Source organism: Amphibalanus amphitrite, unplaced genomic scaffold, assembly GCF_019059575.1.
Source record: "Amphibalanus amphitrite isolate SeventyFive unplaced genomic scaffold, NRLGWU_Aamphi_draft 000833F_arrow, whole genome shotgun sequence".
Taxonomy (NCBI): domain Eukaryota; kingdom Metazoa; phylum Arthropoda; class Thecostraca; order Balanomorpha; family Balanidae; genus Amphibalanus; species Amphibalanus amphitrite.
This window is the reverse complement of record NW_024882327.1, coordinates 122,213-146,669: the sequence shown is the minus strand read 5'-3', so window position 1 is coordinate 146,669 and position 24,457 is coordinate 122,213. Positions and strand designations below refer to the sequence as shown.

General features: G+C 51.8%; 1 protein-coding gene across 1 annotated transcript; it reads right to left on the bottom strand.

The window, feature by feature from the left end:
* Window positions 1-1,529: 1,529 nt before the first annotated feature.
* Window positions 1,530-23,188, bottom strand: LOC122366832 (chaoptin-like). Its single transcript, XM_043339447.1, has 13 exons — window positions 23,074-23,188; window positions 18,649-18,793; window positions 15,479-15,589; window positions 14,584-14,867; window positions 14,150-14,403; window positions 12,269-13,969; window positions 11,790-11,957; window positions 11,182-11,260; window positions 10,663-10,810; window positions 9,203-9,371; window positions 8,776-8,977; window positions 2,584-2,752; window positions 1,530-2,021 (listed from the first exon to the last, which is right to left on the bottom strand). Exons 1-13 carry the CDS (start codon window positions 23,186-23,188, stop codon window positions 1,853-1,855), a joined length of 3,714 nt encoding a protein of 1,237 aa, XP_043195382.1. The 3' UTR covers window positions 1,530-1,852.
* Between the last annotated feature and the right edge of the window lie 1,269 nt (window positions 23,189-24,457).

The following is a 24,457-nucleotide window of genomic DNA, read 5'->3' as shown; positions in this document are numbered from 1 at the left end:
CTGACCGTCACAAGGGCCAGGGGCGGCGCGGCCGGCCGGCCGGCGGACACACGGGCCAGGTCACCCGGATCAATACTGACACCGGCGGCCGGCGGCTCCACTGGCGGCGCCGCCGGCGGACACGGACGCACACAGATACACGCGCACCGAGCACCGGGCATCGGGCGGACGCCGAGTTCGGACTGAGTCGACTGGCCCGGGAGCCGTCAGACCTACCTCGCGATTAGGACGTGAACGCTTGGGCTATCCAGGACAAGTAAAACTGTGCGTTTCGGACTATTGCGCGATGTTTTGTGAATAATTCCAGTATTGGCCTTTGAGTTGAAGAGTTTGTTCAACCTTACCATATCCCGCGCCGGGCCGGTGCTCTGAGATTCCGCGCCGGGCCGGGGGGGGTGTCTGAACACCCCCCCTTCTAACTCGGCTCCTGGGCCACGTAGCGACACGCGGTAAGCGGCAATCGAAAGAACGTCAAAAATAAGGACGAAAACACTTCGGTCATTTTTTGGGTCAGGTCAAAGGTCAGGTCACCAGAGGTCACCAAAGGTAAAATGTTGACTATTTCAACATTTTGGAAACTGCCAATGGCTATCTCGGGAACCGATAGAGCTACAGCGCCGCGGAAAAGCGCATTCGATAGCCCTTTTACAGGCCTTTCTGAGTAATGTTCTCAGATTTGACCTCAGGTCAACGGTTTAGCCTCCAGAGGACAAAAACTCCAAAAATAGCCGTTTTTACGAAAATCGGTTTTTCGGCGATAACTTTTGACTCAAAAGAGCCATGACATTACTTTTGCCAGCATCGTGTTCCTCTCGTCGAGACGCGTCGAATGAACTATAAGTTGACCTTGAAAGGTCAACTTGAAAATTTGACCTCAGGTCAAGGTCATGACCTGACCGGAAAAGGTCATGTTGCATATCAGTCGATCCGCAACGTCGAGCCGAACACATCTAAGGCGTTTTCAGCGCTCTAGGACGCCTCTATCAGAAGTTATTAGCGAAAAACTGTTAGATTCTGTTCGTGACCTGAGATGACCTCGGGGACATAACGAGGGGCCACAGTTGCCATTTTCTGGTTCAGTGTGTCAATTTTACCTACATCTCGATGTTTGAGAGTGTCTAGAATGGCGTTCGTGCAAAACAGACGCTTTTCAATTTTCTCCCATTGACTTATAATGGAGAGGCCGCAAAATTGACCTGACCTTAGGTCACCGATATCAAAATTCCGAGATATACATTTTATAGATACTGTTGCTCTTATCAATCGCTGAAAGTTTCAAGGCAATCGATCAATCGGTGTAGCTATGACGAGCATTCTTATTTTTTCTGAGGTGAGGTCACTTGGCGTGACCTGGTGACCTGACCTAAGGCGACCTGGGTCTGAAATTTTCACAACATGTGCGGAAAAGATGTACGAACAGGTGTGCCAAAAACGGCGGCGCTCCGCGCCGCCGTTTTTGAGATATCTGCGAAAAACCGCAGGGGGGTGTTCAAACACCCCCCCCCCCCCCGGCCCGGCGCGGGATATAATTCGCTGGCGTGCCTAGTCTGCTCAATACATTGCGCACAAACTCAGCAGCAATAGCAGCTAATTTACAACATGGCTGTAGTACAGTGTTTGCGTAAAAACATTGCCGGCACGTCCACACTATAAACAACTGCGTTGTGTTAAAACTCCTTCCATCAACACGAGGAACATTGGACCGGTTTGGGCGAGACTGCTGCCCTCGCCTCTACTCTGGTGACGCTCCGCCCCCCGAGCGGGATGGCTCGGCCTTGTGACGGCCTGTGACGGGGCGTCACGGTCACGCCAGTGTCACAGCATGCGTCACACCTCTGTCCGACGTCCGGTCCTACGTCACGTCCAGGAGGTCGCGGCGCAGGAGGGGCGGCAGGCTCAGCAGCAGCGGCAGCAGCAGCAGACTGCCGGTGCCGGCCGGCCGGCCGCCGGCGTCTGTGGCTCCTATCCGACAGTGGAGATTCTCGGCTCGCAGGTCCATGATGGGCGTCTCGGCACCGGTCCTGTGGACGCGGGGAGGGGTTCAGCTCAATGTCAGAGGTGGAAGTTGATCTGGAAGTGTTGGCTAAGCGCGCACCGAATGACGCCTGTGCAGCTAAGCATCGGTGATGAGAACGCTTGAGTTCACTGTTCAAACAAGCAAGATGGCCCAAGCCCATATGCTACGCATTTATCATCGCAGAAAATCTCTCAGAATAGCAGCTAGTTATCTTGCAGGATAAATTGGACGGCCGCGCTCGCCCGGCTCTCTGGCACAATGATTAGACAGTGCTAATGAGACGGACATCAGGGCCCACGTCCAATATCATTTGGCAGCCGTAATCCCGTTGCGGGGACGGCCAATAACCTGCCTGCCGTCTGGGCTGGGCTGTAATCTGACCCGTGGTGTGGTCTGTTTATGGTCTGGTCGTTTTTGGTCTTGTTTATGGTGTGGCCTGTGCATAGTCTATCCTATGCGTGGTCTGGGCTATTGTCTCTTGTCGTCGATGACTTGGGCTGATCAGTAACCTGAGGTCGGTAGAGGTGGTCTGGTCTGTGGTCTGTGGTCTGTGACTGGTCACTGACCTGAGGTCGGTGCAGGTGGCCTGCCGCACCAGTCGCTGCACGTGCTGCGCGTTTCTCGGCACCTCCGTGTGAATTCGGAGGCTCTCGCGCACCCAGCGCCGCTGCCACTGTCCGAGCCACAGGAGGCCGCAGTCGCACACCCACCGGTTGTGGCTGAGAGCTATACCACCTGCAACAAACAGAGCAATGGTTACACGGATACCGTGACCGATGCCACGTGAATTTGGAACTGGGAACGAAAGGCTCGCTGAAAGCAGGCTTGGAAGCATGACACATTTAGACAAAGAACTGGAGGCAAAGTTGGCTTCATCGATTTCAGTTTCTTTATTATGAGATAGCATAGCACTATCTCAAAACGGCAAACGAAAAGTGAAAACAGGTTACCGGAACCGAGCACAAAGCTACAGAACTTCGATGTAATTTTCAAAGCCCAGGCACCGTCTCCCTTCTTTCTAACGATGTAAGATGACGGCTTCTCTCACCCCTCAATGTATTTCCCTACTGCCTACATCTACCGATCTGCGGTAGAAACATCCCCGCAGCAGAACTGATCGATCCCGCGGAAAGCCGAGCGGTCCTGACCGCCGTTATCGCCCGCTCAGGGTCGAGGCCTAGCCATTACCACCGGAAGCATCAACAGCGTCGCCACCGCCGGGAACGGCGCCGTGCCAAATGCACGTCCGCCACCAGTGTGCGGCCTCCGCGTGAGCGATTCGTCGCGCTGCCTTCTCTCAGTCGGTCTGCTGTGTCGCCCGCCGCCGACTGCTCCGGCTCTGGAGGGTAGGCTGTGCCGCAGTACATGAGAGTCGTGCGGCGCAGTCTACCTCCCAGGTTACGCTCGACCGGCTGAGATCGGCCGGCGCGGCGCGGCGGTGGGAGTTTCCATGACTTTTTCAGAAGTCGATCCAGTGGTAAAATATAATTTTCTATCCTCAATCAAACTTATTCAGTTCTACGAAAAGAGAGTATGATTCAGGTAACAAGAGATATCTCCTGTTTCTAACGTAATGTTTCTGATCAGCCTCCCTCGCCCCTGCGTGGGTTAGCCAGAAACTGGGGTGTTAGGGAACTTGGACAGCCCGTGGGCAGCCATGTGGACGATCGACCCGGCTCTTTTTTATGGCGTTGGGTGGGGATCGGCAGACGGGGGCGGTGACGGCGGTGACGACGCCCACGGACGCCACAACACTTGTGATTGCCGCCTCGGAGCTTTCAACGGAATTAGGAGTGAAAAATAGCCCCCGTATCGCACATGCGAATGATTTTGAGCAGGTCTGGATGGTGAGGTTGTGTCCTATCGATACTTGTAGGCGCAGGTTCGTCCTATCGACTCATTTTTGTGCAGCCCACCGTTCAAAGATAGTTGGTATTATCGGTTGCACATTCGCAGACTGCGTGGAGGTTCGGTTCATAATCCTTTATTTAACTGGCAAATATTTGCATGCAGGCTGCAGAAGTTGCTAACAGCGGTTAGCTTTTTCTGTTCACCTGACGAACGTATTTTGAAAAAGAAAATATAAATAAGATCAAACACTTCTTGCGCGTGCCGTCATCAAAGAACGCTCTGGCAGAGCGGCATCGAGCGCGATCGTTTTTGCCGGCGGCAACATCGTTAATGGGGGTCGTCCGTCAGCTCTGTGGGAGGGCCGGGAGGGAAAGGGATGGGCTGTCGGGGTCTGAGTGAGCGCCGCCTGGCCTGCCAGCGCGCCGCTCCGTCGCCGGAGGGTCAGGGGTCATCAGGAGCCGGTCAGCGCCGGGTCGACCGGACAGAGGGAAGGTCACTGGTGCTGGACACAGCGGCGGACCCCTAGCGGCCCACGGGCTCAGCCGTCAGCCGTTTCAGACGCTCGTCACTCGATAGATAGCCCAGGAATTAGGAACAGGCTGGGATTTGCAATTTACCTCCTGAGCTTCACACTTTGCTTTACCACAGCAAAGTGTGACAGCAAAGTTACCACTTCTACCCTCGTTGAGTTTTTGTTTTCACTCGGTACCCGGTCCTCCTGCCTCTGCTCTCCCGTGCCCTCCCCTTCCCGGACACTAGGGGACGTCCGTGGCCGGCCAAGAAGAGCACGGTGTCTGGAAATCAATGACGCCGGCCGGCCGTCTAATGATGCCCGCTGCCGGCCGGCGCCAAATTAGGCTCGTTACCTGAGAGAGACGCCCGGCTCTGTGTCAGCTCTCGTCCCTAGCCGTGCGACCAACCGTACTGCTGTGCCACCCGACACTCCACTGACAGGACTGTAGTGTTTGATGCAGGGACGTAATGACTACTGCTGATAAATGATGAAGCTACAGAGGGGGCTCCTTCATAGGCAATGGGCAAATAACCGGTGGGGGCTGGTGTAACTGATAACACGACTCGTCCCTGGCTGGAAAATAATGCGTATATATTGCACAACACACACACATTTCACGGCTTTAAAAACCAAGATCATTAAGTCACCTTTTTTGGTATCCAAAATGTCGGCAGTCAGCTTCAGAAAATTTAGCACTCTTAGGTGCAAACGTATCCGAGCTAATGTTTTCAGCCTCTGCACGCATGCACAAATGAACGGGTGATGCCGATAATGTACAGCCCTCTGCAAACTGCATGGTAGGTATTCTTTTTTCGACAAAAACGACAATAACGCAAACACTATGCTATTGGTCATTCGTAAATCGTGACAGTAAGAAGCGCGAGACTCCGCACCTTAAATTGGCATCATCGCCGTATTCATTTTCCATCTAGTTCGGCAACAAGACCCAAAAGTTTATATTTGCCCCAAAAACAAACTTTTGCATTTTGTTGCCACACAAGGCGTTCACCTTGTTTAGTGATAGACCTAATCGAAGGAGTGGAGCATGGCGCATCTATTTGCAGTGAGTTCCGACCGACTGATAGCATAGCCTTTGAGTTATTATCGGTTTTGTCGAATAAAGAATACCTACCACGCAGTCTGCTGAGGGCTGTACATATGTCGTTCCGTTGGCTGTCTCATATGTTAGTGTGGGGCACCCCCGTCCGGGGCTCCAACAGAGCGTTAACATGGTGTGTCAAAAGTGGAAATAGCCGGTGCGCCGTCTGGCAACCCGGCAGCCCGCCGTCATAGGGAAATTCATGCTTTTTGTCGCTTTTTCGCTCCTTATGAGTCACTTGATCTAATTAGAGCTTAACTAGGAACGAAGCGGGTCACTTGGACGTATTCGGGAGCCGAATACGGTGTTTTGGAGCCAATACCTGGGAAACCCTACCCGCCCAATGCGAGTTTTTAAGAGTCTGCATGCCCAAATTAACGTTGAGCGCGGCCGTTTTCGGTCGGTTTTCCGCGACCTTGTGGCGAAATCGCCTTATTTATTCAACCAGGGTGGGCTAATTCGCTTAACTAGGAATGAGGCGTTGAAGAGAATTATTCAAGGAATAGAGCTGTGCAAAAATATTTTGTGTTTTGTTAAAACTGTATCCGCCCTCGAACGATAAATAATGTTGACCCATCAGAATCACATCCCCTTGAATGCGTTTGGACTTGGCTGGATCTAATATTAGCGAGTATCTGCTAATGCAGTTTCTTGAATTACACAGTACGCACACAAGCATGCATGCTTCCTGCCCTTGGTTATTCCTCACTTGAATGAAAATTTTGCTAAAATAACTATTCCAAGCAGTTAACAGGTTTTAGTGCAGTGCCAAGTCTGAACCGTTCAGCGCCGCCAGGCTCCCAGGCGCGCCTGGGCGGCGCGTAACGGCCGCCGCCGGCCGCCGCGCCGCCGCTCTGGCAGGGTGTTTGACTTCATATCTCTGTTGCTAGAAAAGTTGTGGACCGATTTACTTGATTCTTGCATGAAAAGATCCGCCATTCAATTCTTAGCAGATAACGAAAATTTGACGTCAATTGCACGATCCGCTGCCCATATTGTGGTACTGCCATCTATTGACAAGGCTGGCGAACTAAAGCCGGGTGGCTATTTCCACTTTTGACACACCATGAATCGCTAACGAGGTGGAATGAATCCGAGAAAATTTGGCACGCGGACCTTTTTCCATGTGACACTGTTTGGAACGGCGCTGTTTTGGGTCTTCCGCGAAAATGTTTATGAAATCAACACACAGTCGACATACGTTCGATCTAGGTCAGTTTAATGCTCTGCTTCTGTGATTGCTAATGAACAATGAAGAAGTCAGCCGTGTGAAGTTCTCATCTCGGTGTTGTAGGTACCTATTTGACCTTTCACATTGAGATCACTGATTGAAGTTTACGTTTCAGCATATGAACTATAGCACGGAGAACGATGCAATCGTGTAATCTTTATTTATAAAGCTAGCAGCATATGACAGTAGCCAGTACGTTGATCATGCAATCGCATGTGCTGCGAATTGTCGTTTTTGTGTTATTATACAAATGCCGAAAGAACAAGAGGATGTACTTAACTTACTACTTATGTACTTAGATGGCTGTGTTGTGAATTTGCTCGATTTGCATCGCAAGGCAGTCCGAGTTTTGGTGCAATCAATTGAATATTAAATCGACATTTGACCTTTCAATGTCAGCGTGACAGCTTCTGTATAAAGTTCAGACGGAGGCGCTCATTACTCAAGGCGCCGCAGTTGATTTGGGCAGTGATTGCATTACAATTTCCGGTGGTCGGCGGAACTCATTACACCAGACTGACGCGTCCTTCCCGAAGTGGGACAGCATCACCTGGTCCTGGCGGCCATCAGTCAGTGGCCAGGTGCAAACAACAACACCCGTGACGTCATCAGGTGTGGTCCTGCGTCACTTCCGCCGCAGGTCGGCGTCAACTGCAGGCGAGGATCGACTGATACCGTCTCAGGGATGTCCAGCGTTCAAGTTGAAACTAATGAGTGCAATCTGTTATATGGCCGAAGACGATGCTGTGCCTTCGTTACATTTCTCAAATGAAACTTATCAAAGGAAACGTAGCCCCGATAGAGAAGATATCGATGACGTCACGTCATTCAATAAAGCACCTGAATGATTTGTTTACCATTCACGTCAGCGAGTCTTGCCGTCGCACAAGGCGGGCGATCGGGGTGTCATTTGTATCGGCTGGTGGCGGTGACAGCAGATGGCCTGGGGCCATTTGGCACCGCTCGACCGGCCAGAGTGGGCGGTAGTCGCCCGTAGAGGGGGCGGAGGGGGAGAGGGGGTGGAAAATCTAGGGCTGTGTACAGGTGGTGGACGGGGGAGTGGATGGTGGTGTTGGTGGTGGACGCCGGCGGCGAAAACTGTAGACGGAGAGCAGTGGCGTGAGGCGAATGGCGGTTACAGAGGTGTCGAAAGGCGTTAGGGGGAGGGGAGGATGGTACTGGTAGGATCGCTGCGGAATTCATATCCGCCACTCTCAGCCTTTGTCTCCAGTATCAGCGCGGTCACTACTTATTGGTTTATCGCCCGGTAAACACTGTTTGGGAATCATGAGCCTGAATAATACTTTGCATCGTACCAGACCAAATCTACTCTTGGCATGTATGTTGGTTTACTGAAAATAGAAACCCGGGCATTTACCCATCACTTTTTTGTTTTCCTCTCTCGAGAATGGTATTTCAGGCGCCTTGGTATTTTGCTCGTCTTGTGTGGGTGCTTCCGACGTCTCCTGAACACGTCGACGGCCAGCATTTGACCTTTGTCCTTGCCCAGAACCGTGAGAGACATTTACCTCTTAACCTTTGCACTTTAGATCTTCTTTGTGCCTCTGCTCGACAAACGATCAGGATGCACTTTGCTGTGCTTTTTATATCTGATAGTTCACCCGATGTGTTATCTCCCACACAATTTCCCCACGCGGCGCCGAGCTGTTTTTCTCTGAAAGTTCACTTCGTTGTTACTTGCCAGTTGCCCACACTGTCTTCGCTGACCTTCGGGCAGTTGAGACGCGATCGACCGCATGTGCGGCGCATTGCAGAATGCAGGCTCACCTTTGACCAACATATGCCGGGTTCTTACCTTTGGCCAGTTGTGTTGTGAGGCCCGAGGGTCACACCTTCGACCACCTGCGTCTCGGGGGTCCCACTATTGACCAGCTGATTGTCGTAGCTCTCACCTTTGGCCAGCTGTGTCCCAGGGGTCCCACCTTTGACCATCTGCGTCTCGGGGGTCCCACTATTGACCAGCTGTGTGTCAGGTGTCCCACCTTTGACCAGCTGCGTGCCGTTGCTCTTACCTTTGACCAGCTGTGTGTCAGGTGTCTCACCTTTGACCAGCTGTGTGCCGGGCGTCTCCCAGTCGGAGCCGTTGCGGTACAGGGTGCTCGGACTGAGGTTGATGAGCCGGTTCCTGCGCAGGTCGAGTGTCAGCGCCGTGACGTGTCGCAGGTGGCGCAGCAGGTCGTCCGGCAGCTCCGACACCGAGGTGTCCGTCAGCTGCAGCACCAGCTCGTGGTGGCCCTGGAAACCCTGCGGGAGCACAGCGCCGACAGCCGTCAGCGACGCAGACAGTGCAGGTTCTGCTTGTCAGTTCCCGACGATTTACGGCCTGGGTTGTAACGCTGTTTACACGAAACGCTGTACGAAAATCAGTTAGTCGTATGATGAATTACATCTATATTCTATATCACGCCTGTTTCCATTCACCGGTTGCACCCTTGCACTTGCCACCGGCCCGCTCAGCAGAGCCCCTACCTTGAAGGCCTCCGGGTCAACCTGTCGCAGGCTGGTGCCGGTCAGTCGCAGCTCCGTCAGCTTCGGTCCAAAGCCGCCCCACAGCTGGTCGTCCAGCTTGTTCTCCCGCACCTCCACGTGAAGACGCCGCACCGACTGGAGGCCGTTCAGGACACCTCCCAGACGGAACCTGGAGAGACGACATGGACGGTGGGAAAGACTTGGTCGTTTGGGACCATTGAAGTGACTGATAATGCTGCGGCTATTCCTTTGCAGTTGATGAACATGAGCTAGGAGAGAAGTGATGAAGAAGGAAGACGTCAACGCATGACACAATTGCACGACCTTTGATCATATCCATCCACTGCTGGCGCGCGTTCTCACCACTGACCAATAAAATGATGACGAAATACTGGGAACAATAACACTGGCCAAATAATGCGTCCCGATTACCATATAAATCGCTATTTGCTGTCGGCTGTGTGGCTTTATGCGCCATGTGGACGGCACAGTATAACGGAGTGCAATATTCCATCTGTGCCTTATGAGGGAGCAGCGGCCCCCATCTGTGACTCTCTCGGTCAGCCGGAGAATATCAAACAGCGGCTGATTGTATCGGTCGGCCGACGGGCGTCCCTCTGAGGTCGTCCTGTTCCGGAGATGGGCTATTGAGCTTTTCCATCCGGCCCCAACGCTTGGTTTCGTTCTTCTAATAGATAGTGGCCGCATAGCTGCATGATGATTGCCGCATCGTTCATAGTAATGGATGTTTTGACGGTTTCTGACAGCCATCTATTTCAAGGGTTGAGCCTAGATATGAGTGAGAATTGTTGCGGTTTGGAGCCGTTTAAAGCATCGCATTCATGGGCACTTGAGGCGAAATCATGCCACATTCGAGTTGAATGTGGGAAAATAAAACGTTCATAAAGATCAAACCAACCGAGCTGGGACATGAAAAGGTCGTAGAGCTCCGGTGAGTGCCCGTCGTGGTCGGCATATCTGCCCGATGGCGGCTCCATTGGGCGGCGAGGCGCGGCGGCCGGCGGCGCCCGCTCTGTACGAGGCTGGTCGGCCGTTAGGACGGCTGACCTGACCCGAGTGGCGATGCCCTGCGGGACCGGCGGCGAACGATAAACCGTGGCGCGGGGGAGGGGAGGTGACCGTATCTGACTGGAAACCCACCAGTGTCCGCAGAAGGGAGATGGATTGGTCGGGAGACCAGATGATAGGCGACCCCGGAGGAGCGGCGAGGAAAAGGCGAAAATAAAGACACAGAGGGACGGATAATGAACGAAAGGGAGAGAGGACCTTGGGAATGATAGCAAAGAAAAGATAAGATATATGTGGATACAGAGTTGAAGCCGGGATATATCTCGTGCCTATCCTTTTCGATCGGCTATCGGATGGTGTTACGCAGGGCACTGCTCTATCCCCAGTACTTTTCTATCTATGGGCAGGTAAACGCAGCGAACATCTCTCACCTGTACTTTTCTATCTGCGGACAGGTGGTGATGCGCAGCGTGTCCAACTCTCGCATGCCGAGCAGTGTGTCCGTGTCAAAGCGGATCAGCTGGTGCAGTCCGCCCAGCCCCAGGTCACGCAGGTGGTCCAGCCCGGCGAACGAGTCGCCTGAGGCGGGTCAGAGGTCAGGCGATAGGTCAAGGGGTACGCTTCATCCCCGGCCCGGCAGTGACGACCGGCTTATTGGGCTGTCCGGGTGCAGTCTTCATGGAATCACAGGCTTAGTTCACTCAGGTTGATTTAGTACGTAACGAGTATTTCCAGAATTTTTGCTTATATGTAGGTGCACTGTCATTTTAGGGGCTAAGTCGAAATGGATGTCGAATATCATATGACAAGCGTGAAAAATAATTTAAGTCTCACATGAAATTTCATGTGATGTTTTTCAGATATATAATTGCATAGATAAGAAGACAAAACAATATTACCCCAACGCACTTATTACCACCAAATCATCCCGAAGCTCTCGGGCAACTGACCATTGAGTATCTGCACCGGGTTCCCGGAGATGTGGAGTGTGTGCAGCAAAGGCGTATGCATCCAGGTTTTGCTGGGCACCTGAAAAAACGGTATCTCAATACAACTCGTGGTGGTCGCTGGGAGCATGCTAATAACGTCAGTCTCCATAAATCATTTTCGCTCTAAAGCCCACGGAAGTGTCTGACCGGGTTAGCGAAAACATGACGTGGGGCTCACGGCTGTCATATGCGGTATTAACGCGACACTCGGATGACGACAGCAACTCACTGAGGCTATATTTTCTAGGAACCCTCAGAAACTGATTGCTCGGCAACAGTTGTCACCAAGTGCCGCGGAAGCTTCCGTTCAACTTATATTTCAATCGACCGAATAAGTCTGTTCCGAGTGTTACTGAGTGCTGTTCAAGAGTGTCGGTGACAGATAAGGAGATCAGAGACGAATGCTGGGTGTGATGTCATTTCGTCGTCCATAAAGTCGACATTTATCAAAATGAGCCCTTATTTCAAACACAGGCGGCTGATAAAAAAGCAGTTTTGAGTGGGAATCGTGACTTCATAACATAACACTGTGCTATTGTTCCACACGCTAAGCGCCAATGAAGCCTCACCTCTGCGAAGGCGTTGTTGCTCAGGTCGAGCACCCGAAGGCTCCTCATCATTCCAAACGATCCGAACGGAATCTGCGTCATGCCGTTGGAGGAGAGGTTCAGGTGGACCAGGTTCGGCAGGGGCAGGTCGGGCGCCTTCTCCAGACCTACGGAGGCCAGACGCAACTCCTGAAACGGAAAGGGGGTGGCCAGAAGACCACTGACGTCAGAGATCGGTGACTGGTATAGTTATGTGAAGATAGAGCTTTTCGACTGAACAGTACCTATAATCAATTCATAATTGGGTCACAGCTTCTTATCAGTCGTTACAGGCAATCTTTTTTTGCACAATCCAATTTCACCTTACGGAGGGAATTATGTTTGTAAAGTCAGTGAAATGGAACTTTGGAAATACGAGTAAGTGCGGTTACATCGACCCAATCGGTATGTCTTTGCTACCACTAACCAAAGGCGATCGGCGCCGGCGCAGCGGCTCTCACCTGCAGCTGCTGCAGGTAGTGGAACAGCTCCTTGTAGTTGGTGCGCAGCGGGTTGTCGCTGAGGTCCAGGCTGAGCAGCCGCGGCAGGCTGAGGAACACCGTGTCCGGTAGCACCGAGAGCCTGTTGCGCGCTAGGCTGAGTCGGCTGAGCCGCGGCAGACGGGCGAACATGATGCCGTCCAACTGGTCCAGACGGTTGTCGGAGAGGTCGAGTCGTGCCAGCGAGCTGCCGACGGCCGCCAGCGCCGCCGAGGGTAGCACGCGCAGCCGGTTACCGCTCAAGTCGAGTGACTCGAGCGGCGCGTTCTGCAGCAGTGGCTGTGGCAGCGTCTCCAGCTGGTTGTGCGCCAGGGTGAGGTGACGCAGCGCGGTCAGTCTCCGCAGCAGCGTCTCCGGTAGCTGCGCTATGGAGTTGCGGCTGAGGTCGAGGATCTGCACCGCGCCGACGCCCTCCAGCGACTTTTCGTCCAGCTGACGGATAGCGTTTCCTCGCAGATTTAGAACTTGGAGTTTATCTAGCGTCGAGAACGCGCCGCCATCCAATCGCTCAATGACGTTGAAGCTGAGGTCGAGGTGACGGAGTGAGACTGACACACCTTGTAGGAAGCCTGTCGGGACCTCTATGAGACGGTTATGACTGAGGTCGAGAGTCTTCACGAACAGCGGGGTGCCCGTCGGATACGGATACAGAGCGTTGATCTCGTTACTGCTCAGGTTCAGCGTCAGCGGCATGTGCTCGTTGGTGACGTTGAAGAAAGTCTTCATTGAGAAGTCCCGGAGCCGGTTGTTCTGAAGATCCAGCTGAAGGAGGTTTGGCAGTCCGTGAAATGCCGGGGCGCCGAGCTCGGAGATTCGGTTGGAGTCCAGCGTCACTGTGATTAGTCTGACGAGGTTACTAAAGGCCAGATTGTCGACCATTGAGATCTTATTTCCCATGAGCACCACGGTGTTCAGACCCTCCAGACCGCTGAACGTCTCCCTCTCTAGCCGAGCGATCTCGTTGTAGGAGAGACGCACGTCGCTCAGCTTCTTGTGCACATCTTTGTGAAATAGTGCAGTCGGTAATGAGCGCAGCCGGTTCGACTCGAGGTTCACATACTCCAGCTCAGGCATCGTGTACAACGCGCTGTCGCCTATCCTGCGGAAGCCGTTATTGTCCATCACCAGCCATCGAAGCGAGGCGAGCGGTTGAACCAGTTCGTAGGGGAACTCCCTCCCCTGAACAGCAAAACTTGCTTCTAGATTGACCAGCGAACTGGCCAGATCCGCTAGTGACTGGGAAGTAAAGTGCCGCAGCCGATTGAAAGAGAGACTTAGCTTACGGATGTTGGGCGCCGCCTGGAACGTTCGCTCAGGGAGCCACGTCAGGAGGTTGTTTCGTAGCAGGAGGTGCACCAGCTTCCCGGCCCAGCCCACCCAGTCCTGGTCGCTGATATTGCGCAGACGATTTCCGTCGAGGTTCAGCGACGTGAGCTGGGAGCAGCCGCGCAGGGCCGCTGCCGGCACGTTCTCCAATAGATTGTCTGCCAGACTGAGTGACTCCAGCGAGTCCTGGAAGGGGATGAGCGCGCCCGCCGGCACCTCCGACAGGCCGTTGTTGGCCAGTGTGAGGAAGCGCAGCTTCCGGAGCGTTCTCAGGGCGGGCGGCACCTCCATCAGCTGGTTTCCTTCCAGATCTAGGAAGGTCAGACTGTGGCCCACCTGCACGGGAGAACGGGCTTTCTGTAACCTACTGCGATGGTACTTCAACATCATCAACAAAAACAACAACATTGGTATCGCCCAGAAACGGGTACAATGGCCAAGAGCCAGGAGTGATGAGCCACGCGCAGTGGAAGACATGCGATGTTCCACTCACCACGTGGACCTTGGTCCACTCACCCCGTGGAAGGCGTCGGCGTCGACCCAGGTGAGCCGGTTGTAGCCGAGGAACAGGCGCGCCAGGTGGAGGCCGGCGAACGCCGAGCGGCGCAGCGCGCTCAGCTGGTTGTACTGCAGGTGCAGGTCGTGCACGCGCGTCGAGCCGTTGAAGAGCCGGCCGGGTAGCTCGGTGAGCAGGTTGTGGGAGAGCCGCAGCTCCACCAGCCGGCGAGCGCCACCCAGGGAGGTGGCCGGTAGCTCGGTGATGTGATTACCTGCGGCGGCGGGAGACGAACGGAGGTTAACAACGGACCTGAAGGAGGAAAAAAGGGAACCCTATCGCATGTGACCACTTAGCTGCCATCTTCCCACTTCCCATTAGATCAAATCCCATTCCAATCCACTTCAAATTAGGTCGGGCCTACCAAATTCCGATTTCCCGACACGCGTCTCACCCTGAAAGTAGAGCCAGTTGAGTCTCCGCAGTTTGTGCAGCGCTGCGGTCGGCAGCCGGGTCAACAGGTTGTTGTTGACGTTCAGCATGTGCAGCGTGTCGGGCAGCGCGTCTGCTGGCAGCTCCTTCAGCAGGTTGCCGTCCAGGTTGAGCGTGGTCAGCTGCCTGAAGCCGGCGAAGGTGCCCAGCTCCAGCTTGCACAGCTCGTTCTCACCAACAAAGGCCTGTGTGAGCGAATGGCGCATCTTCCGCCAGTCGGACGGCCGCAGCTCGCTCAGAAAGTTCCTTCGCGTCAGAAAATGGCCGGTAAGACACAGAAACAGAGATAGCCTTTAGAGGCATTCAGGGATAACAGCCAGGGAGTCCGTGATTTCGTTTGCAAGTCACCAATTGGTCATCAGTCGTACATTGATAAATCCCTGCGATCAGCTATTTCTAACAGTGTAGCAAGAAACCAAAACAAATAAAAGGCACTCCGATGATCACTTGTTTTTTGCTAATGGCGCACTCTCTGATTGCCTCCGCGGATTGGCTCAGATTGGTCAGCTAATCCGGGCGTGTTGTTTTTCCGCCGAAAAGGCTCACCGTCGGCCGCGGCGCTGAGGCAATAAAGACGGCGACTGTACCAGTGTCGGACCACACCTGTAGCTTAGAGCCACTCTCCTTCCTCTCTCTCCGTCTGTCCTTCTCTCTCTTTCTCTCTCTCTCTCTCTCTCTCTCTCTCTCTCTCTCTCTCTCTCACTCTCTCTCTCTCTCTCTCTCCCTCTCTCTCTCTCCCATCTCTCTCTCCCTCTCCCTCTCCCTCTCTCTCCCTCTCCCTCTCCCTCTCCCTCTCTCTCTCTCTCTCTCTCTCTCTCTCTCTCTCGGGACACCCTGGAGACACTGAGGTCACTGACCCGCGCAGGTTGACGAAGCTGACGTTGCTCATGGCGCGGAACATCTCGGACGGCAACGAGTAGAGCCGGTTGAAGCTGACGTCGATGGAAATCAGAGATCCGGCCACCGACCTGAGAAAGAGCAGTGAGTTAACCGCACGAGCTGGTTCAATACTGTATTGATCAAATGAATGGAACTGCTGGCACCAGGTAAAACGCGGACGATTCACGAATCCGATATCGATTAGCACCTAGCAATGTGCATGCAGATACAATGCAGTAGTATTATAGGTGAAGAAACTCATGTTTTTTATCGGAGCTGTGGAGCTCCAACCAAACCTTTCTGGAATCCTACATGGAACCGTGCAGATGTCGATAAACTCCTTACGCCCTTGTCTATTTAAATACATTGTACCTCTTCTCAACCGAGATAATAAAACGACCTGCATCGTCAAAGACCCTTCAAAAGAAAGGGGAGACAGTATTCTAGCCCGCGCCGTGCTGGGGGGGGGGCGTTTTTACGCCCCCCCCCTCAGGTTTTTCGCAAATATCTCAAAAACGGCGGCGCGCAGCGCCGCCGTTTTTGGTACACGTGTTCCTACATCATTTCCGCACATGTTGTGAAAATTTCAGACCTAGGCCGTTCAAGGTCAGGTCACCAGGTCACGTCAAGTGACCTTACCTCAGAAAAAGTTCAAAGGCTCGCTATAGCTACACCGACTGAACGATCACTTTGAAACTTTCAACGATTGATATGAGTAACAGTATGTATAAAATGTATATCTCGGATTTTTGATATCTGTGACCTAAGGTCAGGTCAATTTTGCGACCTCTCCATTGTAAGTCAATGGGAGAAAATTGAAATGCGCCTCTTTTGGACGAATATCGTTCAAAACGCTCTCAAACATCGGTTCATAGGTAAACATGACACACTGAATAGGAAAAATGCACCTGTGACCCCTCTGTGTGCCCCTGAGGTCATCTCAGGTCATGAACGGTCGCCAGCAGTTTTTTGGCTATAACTTTTGATAGAGACGTGCTAGAGCGGTGAAAACACGTCAGATGTGTTCAGCTCGACGATACGGATCGACTGATATGCAACATGACCCTTTTCGGTCAGGTCATGACCTTGACCTGAGGTCAAATTTTCAAAATGACCTTTCAAGGTCAACGAATAGTTCATTCGACGCGTCTCGACGAGAGAAACACGATGCTGGCAAAAGTAATGTCATGGCGCTTATGAGTCAAAAGTTATTGACGAAAAAACGTTTTTCGTAAAAACGGCTATTTTTGGAGTTTTTGCCCTCTGGAGGCTAAACCGTTGACCTGAGGTCAAATCTGAGGACATTACTCAGAAAGGTCTGTAAAAGGGCTATCGAATGCGCTTTTCCGCGGCGCTGTAGCTCTATCGGTTCCCGAGATAGCCGTTGGCAGTTTCCAAAATGTTGAAATAGTCAACATTTTACCTTTGGTGACCTCTGGTGACCTGACCTTTGACCTGACCCAAAAAATGACCGAAGTGTTTTCGTCCTTATTTTTGACGCTCTTTCGATTGCCGCTTACCGCGTGTCGCTACGTGGCCCAGGAGCCGAGTTAGACGGGGGGGCGTGAAAACGCCCCCCCCCCCAGCACTCGGCGGAAAGTTCAGGCCACCAGCACGGCGCGGGCTAGGAGAAAGATCACGGATGTCACTCATTGCAGCGGAGTCGTTTTCCGATCACGGCTACTACGGTCTCGTGGAAAGTCGCGGCGCCCGACTTCGGCCTGCAGTTGGCGCTGGGTGGTCATTAACCCTGGTCGTGACGGACGGCTATACGGCGGTCGCTTCCACGGCACCGGCGAATTTCGAGGGGGCACTGATGGGGAAGGCGCGCCACTTGTCAGCGATTGGGCGCCGAAAGGTGCCTTTAATGGCGGGTCTGCACACCAGCTGCTATCCGTGCAGGAGCCGGCAACAGCGGTACAGCGGCGCAGGAAACCGTAACACCGCCATAACAGCGCAGCCAATATAGCGCTGCTTTACCTATCTGTGATGGATGGAGACAACGGTGATCAATGCCGTCGGTGCAGAAAAGCTGTTACCCAATATGTTGCGTGATTTTTTTTATCGTCGATTTATGAATAATACATCTACTGGTTTTACAAGCACGAAGAGTGCGTACTTTTGACCCACCACCTTTGTCTGGAACTCCGGGACTCCTGGCTGGCTAAAATTGGTTCGAGCTCGGAAAAGGTGTCCATTTTTGGCCCGGATGCTGCTATATATACTTCAATTCCTTGACACCAGTGCGCTCGAGGGTAGCCGAGAATGCTAAAATTTGAAAGTTCTTCATCTTTTGTGGAACTTTTAGGTTCTGCTGGCACTATGAGGCGTGAAGAGAACCGGCCATTCTTGGAACCAACCACACGAATGACAATAAAAGCTTAGAAACTTCTATTTATAGGAGATTAATCGTTTCATAATGTATAGCCTCAAAAGTTTCAAAAGTTTAGTTATATGTTGGAAACTTTTATACGTGGACTGGATGTGGCAATTGGCAACTGCCTACGGCTTACTAAGAAAGAACTTGTTTGCATTCGCACTCCATGAAGTACAAACTTCAGATGATAGCCATGTCAACGACGACATGCCGGCGAAAGCCCCCAGAAGTCCCACCCCCTTAGGTCGCTGATGTCAAGGTTAACCCAAAGATAACGCCTACCTAAGGGTGGCGGGGTGGATCCCAGGGTCACTGACCTCAGGGCGACGGGTAGCCAGAAAGGTGTCACCTACCTGAGGGTGGCGGGGTGGGCCCCAGCGTCACTGACCTCAGCGCGACGGGTAGACAGAAAGGTGTCACTATCTGAGGGCGGCGGGGTGGGTCCCAGGGTCACTGACCTCAGGGCGACGGGTCGACATTAAGGTCACCTAACTGAGGGCGGCGGGGTGGATCCCAGGGTCACTGACCTCAGGGCGACGGGTAGCCAGAAAGGTGTCACCTACCTGAGGGTGGCGGGGTGGGCCCCAGCGTCACTGACCTCAGCGCGACGGGTAGACAGAAAGGTGTCACTATCTGAGGGCGGCGGGGTGGGTCCCAGGGTCACTGACCTCAGGGCGACGGGTCGACATTAAGGTCACCTACCTGAGGGCGGCGGGGTGGTTCCCAGGGTCACTGACCTCAGGGCGACGGGTCGACATTAAGATCACCTACCTGAGGGCGGCGGGGTGGATCCAGGTGATGTGGTTGCTCATCAGGCGCAGCGTCTCGACCCGGGTTCCGCGGAAGCTGTCCTCGTCCAGCCGCTCCAGGCCAGAGTTGATCAGCTCGATGGACGCCAGCGGACCCAGAGGTAGGTCTGGAACAAGCACAGGACGGTGCTTCTCATAATTTCCTTCTATGTTGCTGCTCTCGCAACTTTTGTGACAATGTGACAGCACCAGGCATCAGTTTGGGCTGTTTGGTCGTATTTAGGTTGTTTTAAAGTGTTAGTTAATAATTTGTGCTTTATCTGAATATACAATGTTACGTCTAATGGTTTAGGCCGTTTACAATATCTAAACAATAGCTGTTATTTATTCGAAATGCAAGCATTGTCAGAGGTGTTCGAGATTCTTGAAATATTTTATCTGCAAAAAATCAACACCATTCCCAACAAATGCATCAAGGCAAAACCTATCCAGGTTGCCCCACACATAGAATTAGGAATTTACGGTGGTGCTGTTTTAGGAACGTGGAGCCACACAGTGCTACAAACAGTCGACATTACGCTAAAATTTGCTACAATGGCTCTGGAACCGCTGCAAAACAACACCACAGCCCGAGAAATGTCTACTTAACCCGCGCGGGGCTGGGGTCGCCAGCCGAACGCGCGGGGCTGGGGGGGTAAATTTTACCCCCCCTGTTATCTCCCGAACTAATGGTCCGATTTGGAAAATTCCAACGCCAATCGAAAGCTCTCATCACGAACTACTAAAAACATGTACTTAATTTCAAGTTTGAGGTCAAGGTCAAGGTCAGGTCAAGGGTACAAATTGCAAGTTTCTACAGTATCGGCCTTGCACCGTAGTTGCCGAAGAATGGAGTCATGGACTGAGACTGATCGCCCAAAACGTGTTCTTAGGCTACCAAGACAATATTCGTTGCATACAATATCATTCAGAGGTCAAGGTCAAGGTCAGGTCAGGTCAGGTCAGGTCACCAAAAAACAAAATATAGAAAAGGGCATGTGCGACACATGTTTTATGGGTCATTTTACTCATAGAATTCAATAGGCACACTCAATAAGTGATATGGACCACCTCTGGATGAATTTCAGGTCGAGGTCAGGTCAAGGTCAGGTCAAGTGAGGTCAAATTTTGAAGTTGGTTGTTAAGGCCTAAAAAGGTGTCTATCTGATGCAGTTTTTCACGGCGAATCGAATGGTGCTATTTTTGTTTCCGTACGAGGTCTAGAACTTCCAAAAAATTCATTTTTCAAAAAATTTGCGTGTCGTGACGTCATAAAATTTTGAATAACTCCCACATTTCTGAACCGATTCTTCTAAAATTTGGTATGTAGATGCACATAGACCACTTCTCTGACATATATTCCGGTTTTTTCGATAGATTCAAAATTTTGGATTTTATAATGATTTTCCCAAAAAAGTCAGTTTTTTGAAAAAATTTAGGCCAAAATCCAAAATTTTCAAAAAACCGAGATAGCCATTTGATAGACAAAGTAAAATTACGTATAACCTTTTTTGTTACGTCTTGATTCCTTTAAAAATGAAGATGTTAGCGGCGTTTTAACTTTTGCCGTTTTTGAGGCGAAAATGGCGAACATGACGTCACTAAAACGTCAATTTCTCAAAAATTTTCCGACGGATTTCGCTCAAATTTTCAGGGAACGTGTCAAATTGATGTAAGAAAAGGTACTGAAAGTTTGGCGGCGCTGCGCGTCGCCGTTTTTGAGATATCGCAAAAATTCGCGAGGGGGGGTAAAATTTACCCCCCCCCAGCCCCGCGCGGGTTAACCCCGGGAAAAGGATGCACTCGGCCCTCCGACGACACTTCACGGATTGCCAATCTGGGCAGAGCTTTCAGAGTTTCTCCGACTCAAAACAATGTCAAAACAAACTCCAGAGCGCCGCACGATTTCCAAGGGCAGTATCCCTCTGCAGTTCATGCGTACCCCCTGGTGAAACGTCGTCCCCAAACGATCCTCACGAGCGGCGGCGCCCGCGGAGAGCGGCCGGGCTGCGTCCGCTAACTTCCCCGTCACCGGAGTTTGTGTGCGAGAATCAGCAATCAGCACCGGTTCAGCCCGGCAGGCGAGTGTGGAACCGGGGAGCCGCGCCGCGCCGGAACTCTTGTTTGGAAAACTGGCACAGCAAATAGAACGTACCGCACATCTGTTTGGGAGAGAGCGGCGACACCAGAAAAGGCATGAGAGAAGTCGGTATAGGGTTCGCTCGGGAAACGTGCGTCTGAAATGAAGAAGTCCTAATTGGGAATTCAATGGAACAAGGCTAGCAGGACGTAGTAGGACAACTGATCTTTTAGTACTGTGATCAGCTAGCATTCCAAGTACGGTGGTAGGGAGAGGGAGAGAGAGAAAGAGAGAGAGAGAGAGAGAGAGAGAGAGAGAGAGAGAGAGAGAGATCGGTGATTTTCCTGCGTCGGTCGCTCGTTTACCGTCGCTCAGAATGGGGCAGTTATCTGCTGAGAGGCCCCGAGTAATGGGTAAGTGTCGAAGGCAATGGGGTGCGCACAATGCCCTGTTTCGGCCCAGTCGACTGATAGCATCTGAGAGGCCGGCAGGGCACCATCATCGAACGTCCCCCCGGAGGTACTGAGTAGCGCTACGGTGATAGGGGCTGCAGTGAGGAGGGGGGGGGAGGGGAAGGCCATGTTGTGATACAATACCGATCGGAGCATTATGGCCGCCCAGCCAATCATCAGCAGCCCGGGACAGCCAATCAGCCCAGTCATCCGGTATCAACGCGACTGTAATCAGTGTTGCCGTTTTCTTCTTGGAATGTGCTAAAATCCAGCTGCCTTCACTTCACAGCAACTTCTTTGTGTTTTTTATTCATTTTTCTAGCCCCTACACACCCCAACTCTGCCTTTTACTGTAGCCGCCACGGCCGCGTGAACACCATGTGCTCAGCAGCATACTGCAGTGACCCGGTTTGGCAGTTATGAGTTCGCTCGATGGTCAAACTGTCGCCGTTGTCCCTTCGTGGGCGCGGAATTACCGAGTCGTCAAGTGAAGAATGACGAATCTGGCCAGCGCTGTCGACGAAAAACGACGGAACGGCTGTCTGCGCTACAACTCGCCTGACGGAAATGTGTCCGGTTTTATGCTAAGTAAAAGAGGAGTTCACCAAAGTGTTTTCAATGCCCTCCAAAATGGGTTTTTTAATTTAAAATGTTTTATTTAAGTGACATCGTCAAACAATGACGTGATTGGATGACGTTATTGTGAAATTTGTCTTATAAGAGCAGTCACGCAAGCGGCGCTTCAGTTTACTAGGATATGAAAATAAATGCAAGGCCATAATAAATACATATTTACTCCGCACGTCATTATTAACCCTCGCATGTGTTCGGCGTTTGCCAGCTTCTAATGTGTAGGGGGGGGGGGTCGGTTGGACCCCCCCCCCCTTGCCGTTTGGCCCCTGATCGAGCTAGAGCTTCGCGGAAAAAACGAGCGTGTTGCCCGCGACGAGAGGAAGCCGATGATACCCAATTTTAAGGTCCTAGGTCATTGGTTGACCTTCCAGGTCAGGTCAATGACCCAAAGTCGGGAAAATCGGGACCTGTTAGAAAGTCGTAAAGTGTGGCTGCTAAGGGGTATTTCGGGGTGCTGATCACGAATACCGTGTTAGTTTTGATCACAGATGATGTCTTGAAGCATTTAGACCAGGTCGGGTCAGGTCAGGTCAGGTCAACCAGTAGGCGTCGTGATGGGTATTCGTAGTACGTGTCAACCGCCTCTGACAGCTTCGTAACATGTTACGAAGTCACCAAAACTACTTCGTAAATGTTCAAATGGTTGCTAAATTCGAATTCAGCTCCAAAAACTAGCCTAGAAACATGTAAAACTCGAAAAAGTGACCCGAGGTCACCCGAGGTCACCAAAGGTCAATGACCTGACCTGACCTTCAGGTGACCTTGACACACACGGGAGTAACATCAAATCACATGTTTGAACGTTTGAAACCACGAAAAGCTTGCAAACACGCGGCTAGTGCGAGCCGACATACGCGAAACCGCGATTCCGGCCAAACATGGTCTCGGAAAAGAGGTCACAGGTCAAAGGTCATTTGGGTCAGGGTCATGAAATTTTCAAGGTAGGTGTAAAATTGATCAATGCGAGGGTACTGAAAGTTTCGTCGCGATCGGCCGCTTTTTACGCGAGTTATTCGCGAAAAACCATGGGGGGGTCCATCCGACCCCCCCCCCCTACACATGCGAGGGTTAGTTTTATTTGAAAATATAGGAAAGTTATCATGTTATTTTACCAGAAGGGTTCTAACGAGATTCTATCTATAATACCACGGAATGCAATGCACCTGGCAGGACTCCTAGGGGCACTCAGGCCCGTGAACTCACCTGGTAGGACTCCTAGGGGCACTCAGGCCCGTGAACTCACCTGGCAGGACTCCGAAGGGCACTCCGACGCAGCGCACCTGTTGTGTGTGTGCCCCGCCAGCGCCGGCCAGCACGGCACACGAGCACATGGGGTTGAAGTCGCACGGACGCTGCATGGGCCGGTCCAGGCCGGCCGCCGGGCCGACCAGCACCACCGTCACCAGCGCCGGCACCAGCACCACCAACCGCAACATCTGGAAGCAGATAGAAACGGAGTTACACTGAGCGCTGTGGAGTTCTGGATTATAGGTATGCGTGCTAGGTAATTTTGGCTTTTGGTGCGTGCCTCGGATTTGGAAGATTTTGATGTTGTCAGACCTGATACATGCTTGGCATAAAAACATAACCTCGTCACTTTTTGCACCGTCTTAATTTCCTTTTGTAAAATCATGTTTCCTTTTTTAACGTAAGCTTCTTTTTTATTGTAGAGGCATCTAAAGAGAATGAGCGGAACCCTGTGAATACCGAAATGACTCACACCTTTCTTACTTCACTTAACTTACATTCTACTCACCCCACAATAAAACACACCCGTAAGTCGGAAAAAGAAAGCAAGGTTCCTATATAGCCGCACCGCTCAGCAGCCGTCCTCCTGACGGGAGCCAGCCTCGGACGAGCTGACCGCGTTCTTCCCGTCGGCGCCAATAGAATCGGAAGGGCGCCGCAAAAATAGCCGGCTCCATATGAAATAAGTTTCGCAGAGAAACTCGCAGTGAAGTTTCATCGACGAAAGAAGGAAGTAATTAATAAATCTTACGACGCTTTGGAATTGACGCTTTGGAACTAATTTGTTTATAGGGAATAGTTCACTTTCTCGAAAATAGTTTTTTTTTTGCAAAGTGGATTTATGATTTTTATGCTCAAAATGGTCAGCAGACGAGGAGCCGTTATGTGCTGCGGTGAAGGTGTCCATGGAATTGGCCTCCCATGGACAGTGATCACATCGATAAACAGTATTTCATCAGGTACCAAATCGAAGCTATCATGTATATAAGATCTCTATGGAAGCTATAGCCTGAAAAACAAAACTGAGTTAGGATTGACAAACTTGAGGTGAAAACCTATTCCGGCGCCAGGGGCGGATCCAGGAAAACTCCAAGGGGAGGGTCATGAATCGAAGTGGTGCCCCTACCTATACCCAAAATTAAAAACTCAACGGATTTCGTCCACTTCATTTTGGTGGTGCCCCCATTTTCAGTTTTTTTTCTTTTTATTTTTTATTTTTAGTCAGTATCTTAACTCTTAGCCACAACCACATTTACCAATTGTAAGCAAGTATATATGAATGTGCTATGTGCATAGATGCTATGTGTATATATGTTGTGGACGCTGAGTAGTGAGTACTTACCAGGAACGTTATCAGGTAAGCAAATCGTTGTCAGTCC